At 36.8% G+C, this 15000-nt stretch overlaps 1 protein-coding gene and 1 long non-coding RNA gene across 3 annotated transcripts in view; one reads left to right on the top strand and one right to left on the bottom strand.

Annotated features, from left to right (window-relative positions):
• Positions 1 to 15000, bottom strand: part of LOC136836316 (protein jagged-1b-like) — a 387965-nt gene that overhangs the window by 90084 nt on the left and 282881 nt on the right. For both annotated transcript variants that reach the window (XM_067100442.1, XM_067100443.1), the window contains exons 3-4: positions 4481 to 4535; positions 2312 to 2566 (exon numbers count right to left, since the gene is read on the bottom strand). In XM_067100442.1, the coding sequence (XP_066956543.1) occupies positions 2312 to 2566; positions 4481 to 4535 (310 nt within the window). The remainder of the gene's footprint in view (positions 1 to 2311; positions 2567 to 4480; positions 4536 to 15000) is intronic.
• LOC136836318 (uncharacterized) overlaps positions 1 to 15000 on the top strand; it is a 185949-nt gene that overhangs the window by 134041 nt on the left and 36908 nt on the right. The gene's annotated exons all lie outside the window — the stretch shown is intronic.

The raw sequence follows: 15000 nt of genomic DNA, 5'->3' as shown, positions 1-15000 counted from the left end.
GTCCTCCCTTCTCAGAAGAGAATCTATCGTTAAGTCAAGTCGAATTTTACCTAGATACGCTGTTTGATTGAAAGTCCTGACCTTCGATCGATCACAACAGTTTTACGTAATTTTGTTACTAGTGTCCTTCCTTTTGTCAGATCAAAATAGACAGGAGTTCGAATTCAGCACAAATGCGTTAAACTACAATATCAGTGTAATATTTAAAACTATACGATATCATGCCAACAAGTTTAACATTTTTAAGAAATAATGTTTCTTATATACGTGCAATAGCAAGGAAACTATTAAAATAAATAACTTACTGAGGCAAAACATATCGAAACAACTTGAACCTTTACACCCATACATACAAAATGGAAATTATGTTTAATAAAAAAATTCTCAAATCCTGAGAGCAATTCACAAACCTATTGTGTAAAAGCGTATATGGATTCAAATTACAATATCCTAACCTTACGTAACACCAAAGAGAAAACACTAAAAAAAAGTTGTTTACAACAGCAATCATCTCGGTGATTTGCAAACCTGTCTCTATGGGTACAATGGATAGTAAATCCTATACATCCTATTTATCAGGGTGACGCTCTCTCTCTCTCTCTCTCTCTCTCTCTCTCTCTCTCTCTCTCTCTCTCTCAACAAGACAACTCATTTACAAGTGAAGTGGTGTAGATAAAATAACATTAGGATATAAAATAACTACTAACGTAATAAAATGAACAACACGACTAGGAGGGAGGAATCTATACATTCACAACACCTGTCTTGTTTATAACCTTCGCTCCCTAATTCAAAACACTTCCAGCATCGGTACACAGCAACGCCGAGAGCCTGCTCAAGCACCCACAACTTAAAACAATTAATACAGATCGGATAATGGTCGATTGCTCTTCGAGAGGCGCGTAACCTGCTATTAAAGAAATCACACACTTAAAACCTCTCTCAGCCACGCTTTTATTTATTACGTATTCAGCCGGTCTGATGCATTACCCACGCCTTATTGTTCTAAGCTTGTTAATCTTTCGCTGGCCAAAGTCTTTTGAAAAGGGCTTTGCAAATCATGCTCACCATTTTTTTATTTCTCTGTGAGGGACGATCCGTGTTAAACTTTATAATTTACTCTGAATTTATCATTTCCTTCATAATTTGGCCTTTCATGTGCGCATTTGTTAAATGGTGATAGCAATTATCCACTGCTGTGTTCAGTCCCAAAGAGAAATCTGACTGGTAAAATTCTGGAAATCAATAATAATAAAAATATATCACTACACTGAGAGCGGTAAACATGCCTAACTTGGAGATCTTAATTGGCCTCCATTCTTATTCATGTCTGTGTCAGTCACCAGGAAAATCCTGGTTTTTCTACAAGTCCACAGAAAGCTTTCTCTTTCCCCTTCACTCTCTCTCTCAAAAAAAAGAAAGAAAGAAAGAAAAAGAGCACAGAAAAAATAAAGATCATCAGAAAGTACAAAATTATTCTAAAATGTCAGCTGAAAGGAGAAAGGTAGATAGAGAGACTCATAATCTGGTAGGCCTGAATACACTGTATTTATATCTGAAAGACAATGTTCTCTCCTCCTTCTTTCAGCCCTTCCCGTTTCCTAACCAACCATCGCGTCTCCTACTGGTCTTTGGCCCCTCGGGCCAATTCACCTTCCATCTGGCTACCCTAATTTTTTTCCTTCCGACGACCTCAATCAACCAATGATGATAATGGTTACCCTTATAATTACACTGTATGTGCCGGACCAATAACCTCGTTAAAAAAAAAATGGTGAAACCTGTAACTCCATAGGAGCATTACCTGTTTGGCATACTAAGTACAAGTTACTTGAACAGTTCTTGTAAAAATGGATAGTCTACGAGCATAAATAATTAATTACGTCTTAAAATAGAACTGAATTTGGAGCTGGATTTATATGAACAAATGAATTTCAAATATCTCTCTCAGCAGGTACTGAAACCGGAGCAATAATTCCATTATGATAAAAACCACTATAATGTGATATTCTCTCTCTCTCTCTCTCTCTCTCTCTCTCTCTCTCTCTCTCTCACGCACACACACACACTCTCGTTCAATAGTGAAATTAGTAAAACCATGACCAAAGCACAAACTCCTAAAACATAATACCTACATCATTGTAAGAATCTCAGGCCTGATTGTGAAAACGCTGGCGTTTACACCAAACTCCAAAGGCTACTGCAAATTTGAATACCAACTTACCTTGACTGTATAACAAAGAAACGAAGCTACATATTTAACTAAAAAAATCAATAACAAAAACAGCAACCACCAGTCAACAACCCTTACCTATTTCGCAGTTGTCGCCCATCCATCCCGGTCTGCACACCTTGTCCCCGGAAGCGTCACAGGTGTGGTGTCCGAAGGTGTCGTCCCTCGGCCGACAGAACTTGGTGCAGGTGGTGTTATAATAGTTCTCGTCACAGAGGACCCGCACCCGATACGTGACTCTGGCCACGGACCCGCGGTGGGTCAGAGTGTGCCAGTCGGTGCCAGGGACCAGGATGCCACTGTAAGTCGTCCAGTCGATGACTTCTCGGCTCTCTTGGGTAGAAAGGGCAAAATGGAGTGAGTGAATTAGGATGCATTTGGGTACACTTTGGGTTCGATAAGGCAATTCTATTTGTAATTATAAAGATAAAAAATAACACGAGTGTAGAAGGATTATCTATTTATTAACCCTGGACTCTGTTGGGGATTAATGTTAAAACTGGAATACGTAAAATATAAAATATATATGATTCACTTAACGTACCTCATAAATGCTTTAATTGTTGCAACAATATGACTTAAGTCACCAAATTATCTTTATCATCACAATTAAAAGTGCCTTTGTAATCTAAAGTATTAAAAAAATCAGGGCATACATATGACATGTGAACCTAAATTATAATGATAATAAAATTGTAACATGATATACACGAATTTTGAATCTAAAATATAATAAGCTCTACATCACATATGTCTTCTGAACCAAAAAACAAACATTACCACCTATATTAACAGTGCACTTACTCAGTGACAATACAAAATTTAAATATAAACATTAACAGTATGCAACTATATCTGCAAACATTCAATGAGAATTAAACTTAAAAATTACAATAATTATTATTGCTTAACCCTAATTTAACTACTTAATAGACCAGATTTTGGTGTAAAAGTCTATAAAATGAAATAATTGAAAAATATTACTACTGCTGCAAGTTAATAATAATAATAATAATAATAATAATAATAATAATAATAATAATAATAATAATAATAATAATAATAACAATAACATATTCTCCTGTGCTAGACCTCTCCTCTTCAATCCTAATAGTTACATTGGACAACCTATCTATTCCCTGCCGTCTCTCGGACATGGGGTCCCCTCCAAGGACAGATGCTGCATCTGTGGCTGAAGCTCCTCCAGCCGGTGCGAGATAATAAATGTGTCTGCTAGCTACGACTAATCACGCTGCTGCCACCTGTCATGATTTATGGCCTTCACGGATCAGAGAGCATCGGGCTGTCTCTTCTGACACACACATAGCAAGGCGACATAATACTAACAGTAATGAAGTAACCATGATAACACCTGTCAATTCTTAATTTCTCTGGGCCTCTCTCTCTCGTGTGTGTATATATATATACATATACAAATATATATATATAATATAATATTATATATATATATATATATATATATATATATATATATATATATATATATATAATATAATTAAAGGTGTTTTTAATTTTTTAACACATTATCCTAAGAATTATAGGTGTGAAATTATGTATAAAGCATGGCAGTGAATGTTTCTCTGGGATTTACGATATTACAATGTTAATTATTTTTTAATTTAATCAGTTTACAACCAAAACCATGTTTCCGGCATCGATGAGCCATTTTCCCATTCCGTTAGTTTCCTATCTTTTTCTCTCTCTCTACAAATGAAGTCTCTAAATACTGACATGCCTCCGTGCACAGTTTTAAAAGATGAAAATGTAATTGACTTCAGCACACTCCTAACAGTTCACCTACACAAATGGATCTAGCAATCTCCTTACGCCCTATAATAATAATAATAATAATAATAATAATAATAATAATAATAATAATAATAATAATACTTCATGCTCTAAATGGTCAAAAGAATTTACAAAATTCTTATCACCTTATATATGAAACATAGACGTGCCACAAGTATGCGAATACTTTCAATTGTTAGTGCGCAAACAGTTTTAAGTGTTCTCAACTATTTTGAGCACTGATGTAACTCTAACTTACATACATACATAACTTACATACATATACATACATACATATATACATATATATATATGTATATATATATATATATATATATATATATATATATATATATATATATATATATATATATATATATATATATATATATATATATATATGTTTAAATTTCTGTATAAATAGTGTCAATGTCTTACCTGGATCGGTGTCATTAACTTGGTCCAAAATTTCTAAGATTAAGGTGAAGGATCTCTGGAAAGAAAAAAAAAGAGGAACATGAATAATAATATTAAGAAATACTTTTTAAAATGGAATAATTTCATAACCATCCAAAGTAATGGTGAGTTTATTTTGTGAAAATTCGATGAATTTAATTCCACAATTATAGATCCTGTACACAAAGGTAATACTCAAATGATCATTACATTAAACGGAGGGACATGAATAATAAATGTATTGATCTGTCTGACATATCATAATCACATCATGGAAGAAGACAGGCCATTTTTAATTTACTCTCATAAAGTCGTATTACAAAGGAAGAAGAAACAAGTGCATGGCGATTCTCAATAAAAGCAAAATCATAAGTTACGGCATTGGAAATAGACGAGGAGAAAAAACTGTGCTTGTGTAAACTTGAGAAAAGAAAATAGGAAAAGAAATATCGCGAAGTCATTGAAAAATTAGGTGAAAAATAAGGGAATAGCAAGATGTGAAACTCTAGAGAAAAGGTTTCCCAGCAAATCATCAAGGAATACGAGCAAATATTTATTTAACATCCAGAACACGGAAACTTAGGCCCATAATTATGGCAGAACAAGAGGTTTTGTTGCGCAAACTACCAAATTGCTCTAATTGGTCTTAACTACGCTTCAGAAAAAAAAAGTAGCTGGCTAGAGCAAGCCAATTTACTGTACTAGATCTCAAATGCTTGTTCCAATTTGACTTGACAATGTCGCACAGATGGAATCCGTCCGCAATTGGGCTTTAAGACCAACTTAAAAGTGCGTGCTAAAATTATATTTTTTCCTTTTTTTTTCCCCACCGCAAGAAACGTTCCCACGGCTGAGATTTTGCCTGAAAATATTCGACTTTTACTGTCTGTGTCTCTTCACAAAAATTTTTCGAGATGCTGGAATCCCGAAACCTCGTGGTAAGGTCGCTGAGTTTGAAGGTCACTTTCCAGTCCGGTTTAATCTTGACATGAGGTATAACTGACTGGGTATATAGAACTGACACGTAGTTCGTAATTCACATACAGATTTCTTTTTAAAACTTGCAAGTTTTACTTACTGAAGTGTAAACCAAAAAGAACAAATTTGAAAATATAAGATTAATGTAAGTTCTTACAATACACAATTACAATGATAATCAGATTGTAACTAACTGTCAGTCTATCTATCTGTATATATATATATATATATATATATATATATATATATATATATATATATATATATATATATAGTTATAAAAGTTAAAATTTAAATTGAAAGATTATATAGTTCATATGAATGAAGAAAGAGAAAAGAGTACATAATTAAAAATGCAAGTGTGAATGAATTACACAAGATCTAAGAATGGAGGTTGTGATTTAAGGAGAGAAGAAGAAATTTTCCTAATGAAAAATTTAAATACATTTCGACCATCACCGTCAGAAGATAGAGGTAATAAGTATAAAGACTATATACTTACATGTCTGGCACATGGAACGTAAAGGAGAGAAGTAATGTAATAAAAAAATGTAAAAAAAAAAAAGTTAAACAAAATTCAAGTGATAAAGTTGAGATGAAAATCACGACCTCTCACAATGTCCATCAAATAGTAATGGAGCCATCGAACTGACAGCAAACCTCACGGACTCACTATGTAAACTTCCCTATGTCTATGGGCGTGGTTGCTCTGGAATTATTTCGTGGAACTAAAAAGTGACCTGGAAGCCTTCCTCACGCGTCATCTGCCAAAGTACCCAAGACATGGGCCATTCTTTACCTTCAAGAGAGGATGTGGGTATAATGTAGGGAGGGAGGAAGGCCAGTAGGGAATCGGGTATGGGAGGGGTTAGCTGAGATCCGGAGGAGGAGGAGGAGGTCGTGCAACCGATTTTCTATTCTGCTCCCTTTCTTATCTTCTCTCGGGGATCGATTTCGTTTTCGTATGTCTACGTCTATTTTTTTTTTATGCTGTCGTTAGAAGGTACATGCAGTTACATCGTTAACGGCCACTACGCTCCAACTTCTCCAGTCACGAAAATGTTATTTATGACACCCGTAAGCGATCGTAAATTTGGGATTGTAAATGAAATATTACGATTGGATAGAAGGTCGCGGGGCATTCAGCCTTCTACAATAAAGAAATCGTTTGGTATGTAAAATCCTCACTTTATCCGCAATGTACAAGCGTCAGAGAGAGAGAGAGAGAGAGAGAGAGAGAGAGAGAGAGAGAGAGAGAGAGAGAGAGATAAAATCCTCACTTTATCCGCAATGTACAAGCGTCAGAGAGAGAGAGAGAGAGAGAGAGAGAGAGAGAGAGAGAGAGAGAGAGAGAGAGAGAAAATAAAATCCTCACTTTATTCGCAATGTACAAGCGTCAGAGAGAGAGAGAGAGAGAGAGAGAGAGAGAGAGAGAGAGAGAGAGAGAGAGAGAGAGAGAGAGAGAGGCAGGCGCGCATGATTAAACCTCTACTAGGAAACTGAATTTTAGTATCAAGATGAGAGAGGTCGAGAAGTAAATAGCCGATTCACGAGGGAAATTCAGTCCACTCTTAAGAAATGCAATTTCAGTCCGCTCTTAGGAAATACACTTTCTCGAAATTTCAAAAGACGGCGGTAATACATTACGGTGTCGTGATTTGGATCATGTTCCGCACATGGAAGAAAACTAATGAGCCCTGGAGGTAAATTCGTTTGTAGCTCTCGCAATTTTTGTGAATGCTGTTCTTTTTGAAACTACTAATGCTAATATTATCAATAATCCTACTAATGCTACTATGGCACTTAACAAAAACATAATGGTTTTTTTCTCCGTAGTAGCTCTATATTTTATGCACATACCAACATACTGTACGTAGACACCAAATGGTATACATACACATTACCCTTTCGACAAAGTATCAGTGCTACTTTTTGCACAATCGTCAGCATTACAAAAGAGAAGATTTTTCTTAGAAATTAATTAATAGCAGTATTAAAGGAGAAATAACTGGTTTTTTTTTACTATTACTTAATAACCCAGAAAGTCCTAATCAGCTCCTTTCTGTGCGAGAGCTACGGTACCCAGAAAGTCCTAATATCCTTTACGGCTTGCAACAGGCTATGAGTCAATTCGCTCCAGGTAGAAACCTGGTAATTGGCTGTACCTCACGATCTCGACCAATCATAAGGAAGCCTTGTGTCGTGGTCGTTCAAAACGGGTCAGGGCAAATCGGTTGACACGGCAGGGGGCCATCGCACCTCTCTCTCTCTCTCTCTCTCTCTCTCTCTCTCTCTCTCTCTCTCTCTCTCTCAAAGAGCTAGTATTTTCTTGTAATTTAAGGATCCTACTACTTCCACTCAGTATCCCCTTTTCTCCCGGAACGTGACCTTGGTTTGAATTTGAAATGGAGGATAGGAATCCTTGAATGAGGATATAATGTACTTCGGTATCTAATGCGAGAAGGATCACCTTTACTCATTACTCCACGCAGTTCAATTACCTAATCTATGTCAAACCCGTATAAATCAGTGACAAAAACAAAAATACAGTAGTCAGATAAGAGAACTATATGCTGATGCTATGTTACGAGAAGGGGGACAACACGGATTGACAATAACCTGATCAGGAAAGAAACACAAAAGCTAACTGCGAGAACTTGCGAAATCATAAATCGTTAGTTATTCCTCCTCGAGAGTCTTCGACCATGTTATTTAACAACCCCAAATCCTCTCGGCGACGGCCCTCGAAGAGCGAGCGAGCAGGCAGACCAGTGTCGGGGGCGGCCACCGCTTTATAACACAATGAAACATTAATCTTGCCGAGTATGGAATATATAATGAAACGAAAGTGCACGAACTCTTAACGCACATACATGGCCACTGGAAAGGCTTAGGGAATGATTCGTAGTACAGGGCGTTGAAATATTATTTTACATATATTCACAAACATATATAAATATTAAACACATATAATATACATATATATAAATACATAAATATATATAATATAAATATATTATATATATATATATATATATATATATATATATATATATATATATATATATATATATATATATATATATATATATATATATATATATATATATTATATATATATATACATATATATATATATATATATATATATATATATATATATATATGAAGAGAGAAATTAGAAAGGGAATGTGGCAATAACAACCAAAAAATCGATACTAATGAAAACGCAGCCAAAAACATATAAATGAGTACACGAGAAACCGAGAGAGAGAGAGAGAGAGAGAGAGAGAGAGAGAGAGAGAGAGAGAGAGAGAGAGAGCAGCAGGGTGGGGTTATTTACAAAAGGGCCACCGACACGATCGAACGATTTAATGACGGTCGAAAGGTTTTACCAAAGTCCACAGACGATTTAAGAGGTCCCGGTTATACATCTCGCTGACTTATTAAAGAAAAAAAAAAAAAACTGTTAAAGGGGAGTTAAAGAAGACTGGACTTACAGAACTTTCGAAACACATTCATCAGATAATGGTATTTTCCACAGCAGAATAATGAATAAGGCAAGCGAGGTATGCCAGTTCGTTATTAACTATTCCATAGAAAATCTACAATTTGGAACAGACAGTGTTTCAGAGAGAGAGAGAGAGAGAGAGAGAGATTTTTTTGTGGTGACCAATAAGATTAAAACGAGACCTTACACTGAAGATCGTGACGGCCAAAACAACCAAACTGTCCGCTGTCCAATTTTTTTTTTTTTTTTTTTTTTTTTTTACTAGCCTTCGGGGTCAAACCTAAAATGCGACTTCCCCCATATATTGACGTAGCCGCATTGAAAGCTAAATTTCCAGTCGCCACCATATTATCTATGAAAATCCAGGTCCGTTTTTAACTCCAACTCCTTCGCTAATGCCTTTACTTCGTTCTGTTTAAGTCCAAGCTCAGATTTTATTTGGTTCACAGGCTGCAAGTTCACATATGAATTTTCTCATTTCCTCTCGGACAACCCTTCAGATTTCCTCACAATTTAAAAGAATAGGGAAACTTAACCTTTTAGTGTTATTAGTATTTCAGGCTTTGAAGTCATGGGTAAAATGTCTCCCTTGCTTATTGATGCATTATTTACGTACCCTTTTATCTTCTCTCTGAGCATCTTTCTCATCTATCTGGAGACTCAGTCGATTGCAAAACAAGGCTAACATACCTTTGGAGTTCTTTTTTATTACAATATTCTTTTTCAGGTAGATAATTTTTCTGTTGCAATCGAAAGTTGAAAGACCATGAACTAAAGGCATGTGATTCTATAGCTTATTCTACCTACACAATCGGCAATATCATCATTCCAAGGCAGATCTAACAAACATCTGAATACACATTGGCACAGATACTGTATTGAGGTCGTGAGCACAAGAGTAAATCTTTCTTGATGAATCATTCTTTTAATCCTTAAATTCTGGGATTGTGTGTTTTCGAAATCTAAGGCCCTCTGTCAGTTAAAAGATTGTAGGTCAGTCTTCTAAGTTTTCAAAGTCTGTTTAAAATATAATCGTTAATTCTACTCTCCTTTTTTTATTTTCAAAATGTACTAATTAGGCAGTAATGCTGGCCCCGATTATCTTCGTTTTAGTAAAATAAAAACTAAATATGTCAAAACTAGTTATGTTAAGAATGGATGGTTACTTTTTTAACGGTGACCATCTCTTTCGCAAAAAGGAAGACAGGAGAAAGAAAAAGGTAGAATGAACATACCTGCCACCAGTGGGTAATTCTTTTGGCCTTTTATCTACCTATACAATACTTCATAAACATGTTCCTTCTGACGTCCCTCATCAAACTCGTTCCTTCGGGTGGATTACCCAGGACCCTCGCAGGACCCATGGGCAGTCCTGAAGGATTAATCAAGGCGGCGAAGTATGAATTTATTTATAGGTTAAAACAAATCACCTGTCCAAGGCGATATGCAGTCATGCGTTAAGGTTCCGATCGAGAGATCATTTATTTCGTGCATACAATTCAACATTTTAACAAGACACTTTTTTTTTTGTTCCCCTTTTCACCGCCAAAAGAGAGAGTGAGTTCGGGCAATTACTGCAATATTTATTGTGTGTGTTGCAAGTAACACAGGATTGGTAGCCTTTTCATGCCGTATAAATCGCCATAACTTCCAATGACTCGTGACGAAAAGGGCCTCTGCGACATCCTGCCGCAATGTCTTTCATGTGCTCTGTCTTCCGCGAATTTCCACTTATCTCCAGCCTCCCTTTTAATGGGTTTTATCTAAGCATGTCTTAAGTCTTTTTATTCCTCTGGTGCCCACTGGAGTCCAGATGGCACTATGTACTATTCCTCCACGAATTGTGCGAAATACATGCCCAAACCATCTTCACAACCTTTTCATTATCTCATATACATAAGGAACTAAGATAACTTCCCTCATAATGCCATTTCTATGAGAAGGGGAAGCAGCAAAGGTGAAATTCCACTCAGCTCTATTTACTGAAAATTCACTTGACAAGACCCCATAAACATTAAATGAGCATTTGTTTTGTTTATGGATAATATCAATTCACTTTACATATTTAAAGGAATGCCACAGTGACGCAAGACCCTCCATAATTCTGGTCTGTGGACGCTGTCAAGTGCCTCTCGTAATCATCAAAAGCCATCAGTAAGGTATATGTAAACTCCATAAATTTCTGCACAATATATCTTAACGCAAATATTCGATAATTGCAACTCTGCCTTTTGTGTCATCTGAAATCCTACAAAACCAAACACTTTTCGATATAGTTTTATCTCTGCATAATGAGAACATTCTTTAACTCATGTCGGCTAAGAGAAACTTACAAGTTGGAGATCAGTTTGAAAAAGCAAGTAACCTCTACAAACAGTCTTGTTTAAAGAAAAAGATCCCCGGGATGCTGGCATCCAGACAGAACAAAGCTTAATATATATGTAGTGTAAGCTTTTCGAGAGAGAGAATGTATCTTTTAAATACCTATTAGAAAATAGAGCTTTGCCCAAACTACATCAGCACAATGACTCTGATAAAAGCAACATTGTTACAAGCGCGGGCTCACAAAGTATTGCCGAAGCGGAACTAAAAACAAGGGGTTTTAATTAGCCATTCAAAACACAGAAGACAAGTGTAGTCCAGTGCTTTCAAACAATAGGTCATAAACTTCCTCAATGGATGCCACCTGGGAGATCGAGCGAGAGAGAGAGAGAGAGAGAGAGAGAGAGAGAGAGAGAGAGAGAGAGAGAGAGAGAGAGAGAGAGAGAGATTATTGTTTTAAATTAAGACAACGGAATGTAAATCATTCAGAAGAATTGTTTCAAGAAGGTAGTAGTTCACACACGCGCATATATATATGTATATATTATATGTGTGTGTGTGCGCGCGCGTGTGTGAGGAATAAAGTAGTTCAACGCACTAAATGATATTTCATCCAACTGGCGACAGAGTTAAATTAAACTTTGCATTTCATGTTCCATTTCAGTACTGGAGGCATTGTAAAAAAAAATCACATTAAGTTTTAATGGATCATTTTCATATAAGTATTTGTACGAAATCAAAAGAAACAAGAGACAATCTTTTACAGTAATTCTTCTTCTTTCTCTCTCTCTCTCTCTCTCTCTCTCTCTCTCTCTCTCTCTCTCTCTCTCTCACACAGTAATATCTTTTGTTTTTCTTTCACCACTCTACAAGTGGGAGTAAAAAGATCTGCAACGGCCGAGGTCAGCAGGATCACTAATGTCATTCTGAAAATCCCATTAAACTACAGGAGGAAAAAGAGGAGAGGGACAAAGGCGTGTCACAGGTGGCGCTTTCTTGGAAAGAACAACGATGCAAGTGTAGCAATAAAGTCAATGATTAATCTTTTAACAGAAAGAGAGAGACAAAGGTACAAAAAGAGTAGACGATTTCTTTGAAATTGGAAGGTCGATCACATACCAAACTGGTCTTAACTCAGGCTCCCGTCGACATGACTTCAGCGTGTGTTAGAGAGAGAGAGAGAGAGAGAGAGAGAGAGAGAGAGAGAGAGAGATGTTTAACTAAATTCTGTTTTAGTAATATGAAAGTCATTACTATTGTAACTAACATGGCATTCAAGCTCCCTCCAACCTCAGGCTTAGAGCACCCACCTGTTAACCGCCATTCAGGTGGGCGGATTCGTGACGTCATGGAGCAATGACGTTTAAGTTCGTGAATTCACACGAAACGGAGTGTGTAATTGTGTTGTCCATCAAAGGCCCGATCGTGTTTACTGATAGCCTTCCATAAAACTGCAATTCTGTCTTCATCAGAGAACACCAAAGCCATCTCTCTCTCTCTCTCTCTCTCTCTCTCTCTCTCTCTCTCTCTGATGAGCATCATCATTGGAAGATGCATTATCATATCATCAACAATTCTCTCCCTCTCTGTTCCTTTCTTACTCACATAAACATAGGCTGATGGTTTTGTAGCTGGAAGATGCATTCTAAAAGTATCAAAGATAATCGTTTTTTCTCCACATTTATCAATGGTACACCTTTTAGCAACATTTCGGTGCCATTAATTCTGAAACTGATGACATTTGCTAGGTAACCAGAACGTAACACGAAGAACAAGAGATGTAAAAGAAAGGAAAAAGGAGATGTAAAAGAAAGGAAAATCTCAGAAAAAGCAAACTAAGATCTTCAGCAGTATTTATAAACGACAGTCGCACTCCATGCATACCAATGAGAACAAAGTAGTATTCCAAAGCTTCCAAAGGAAAATCCTTTACAAGCACTGCCCTAGAAAACGAGGTTTTGTAAGACTGATATTTTTTACGTACAGGAAAAAAATAATTTAATAAAAGGAGTCAACGACCATTACATATCACGAGAAAAAAAGCAGACAAAAAATATTTCTGATTTAAAATGTGAAGTAAAAATATATGTACATTTTTTAATTCCCAAAAATATACTCGGTGTAGCTGAAACAGAGACAATAAAACCTCGACATTTCTCTCCCGAAGAAAGGAAAATGGCGCCTTAGTTACTCTGTCATCTTCGAACGGCACGATCTTGGCATTTAACGCCAGTTCACGCCTTTTTCCCCTCCTTTATTCTTTTTTCTTTCTCCCTCTCTTTCCAATCCTCTCTGACCCTTATTCCAGGGCCCTACAGAGACGCTGCTCTCACCATGCCCAGCAGACCAGGGCCTTACAGAGACGTTGCTTGAATGGAAAATTTTAACTTCTTGTACATATACGCTTAGCGGGGGTGACGTCCAAAAGCCTTCCTTCCTTGTTTGACTAAAGTCACGAATTTCAGAAGAAAAAGGAGTTGGTGGTGGAAAACCCCCCATACTAAAAAAAAGTAACCCCCCTCTCTTTAGACCACACCCACTACCATCACGCCTACCAATAGAGAGTCGCCCACTAAAGATATACACCAATGATAAGCAAGCAACGGTGATAAATGGACCAATCAGGGAGGGGGGTCGTGACTTCTCTGACCAATGGGGGAGCGGGGGCGTGATACAGATCAGTGAGCAGCATCAGCAAAGCGACCAACCACACCCTGTTGATCACCCCCTCCCCCGCAAACCTTTATTCTTAGGTAGGATGTAAATTTCCTTTTCCCGTTTCGTGAGAACTACAGAGAGAGAGAGAGAGAGAGAGAGAGAGAGAGAGAGAGAGAGAGAGAGAGAGAGAGAGAGAGACCGTTACTGGAGTAAATTACATATGGCCTCTCATACTGGTGATTTTATGGACAACTCCAGTGCTACAATACAGAGAATAATAAAATCTCAAAGTCACACACAAACGCACATGCGTGTATGTATGTATGTATATATATATATATATATATGTGTATGTATACATATATATATATATATGTATGTATGTATGTGTGTATATATATACACATATATATATATATATATATATATATATATATATTACTTTCACATATATATATATATATATTATTTTCAAAGGCAATGACTTCCCGATATTTAGAGAAAAAAATTGACCCTGCTCCAACTTTGCCGTTCCAGTACATAATCTTTACTCTTCCATGACGAAAGAAACCCGAAAGAATAAAGGTTAAGAGTACAGTAAGAAAAAATAGTGGAGAAAGAGAATGAAGCAAATGTGTGGAGGGAGAATGGAAGAGCAAAGGAGTTGGGGGGAAGTTATTTTGGTCCCCTCCCCCCCCAAAAAAAAAGCTCTAAGGATGAGCTTTTGTTCGCAAATGCCACAAGGGTATTGTAGCGCAAACAAAGAATTACGCCCCCATGACACTATCGCGTAATGCGGATCTCAGGGCCATTGGGACTGAGGAAATGAGAAAGGGAGGCCGCCTGGAAAAGATACAGGGATAACACCAAGATAAAGGAACAGATACTGTGTGGAGAGAAGAAGAAACATTCCAGGAGCTACTAAGATTAGAAGTACGTGATTAAAAGTCCCGAGAGAGAGAGAGAGAGAGAGAGAGAGAGAGAGAGAGAGAGAGAGAGAGAGAGAGGAAGGACAGGGCACGCAACAGCAAGA

This window comes from Macrobrachium rosenbergii, chromosome 56, assembly GCF_040412425.1.
Source record: "Macrobrachium rosenbergii isolate ZJJX-2024 chromosome 56, ASM4041242v1, whole genome shotgun sequence".
Classification (NCBI taxonomy): domain Eukaryota; kingdom Metazoa; phylum Arthropoda; class Malacostraca; order Decapoda; family Palaemonidae; genus Macrobrachium; species Macrobrachium rosenbergii.
The sequence above is the reverse complement of the archived record's forward strand: the minus strand, read 5'-3'. Positions and strand labels throughout refer to the sequence as shown.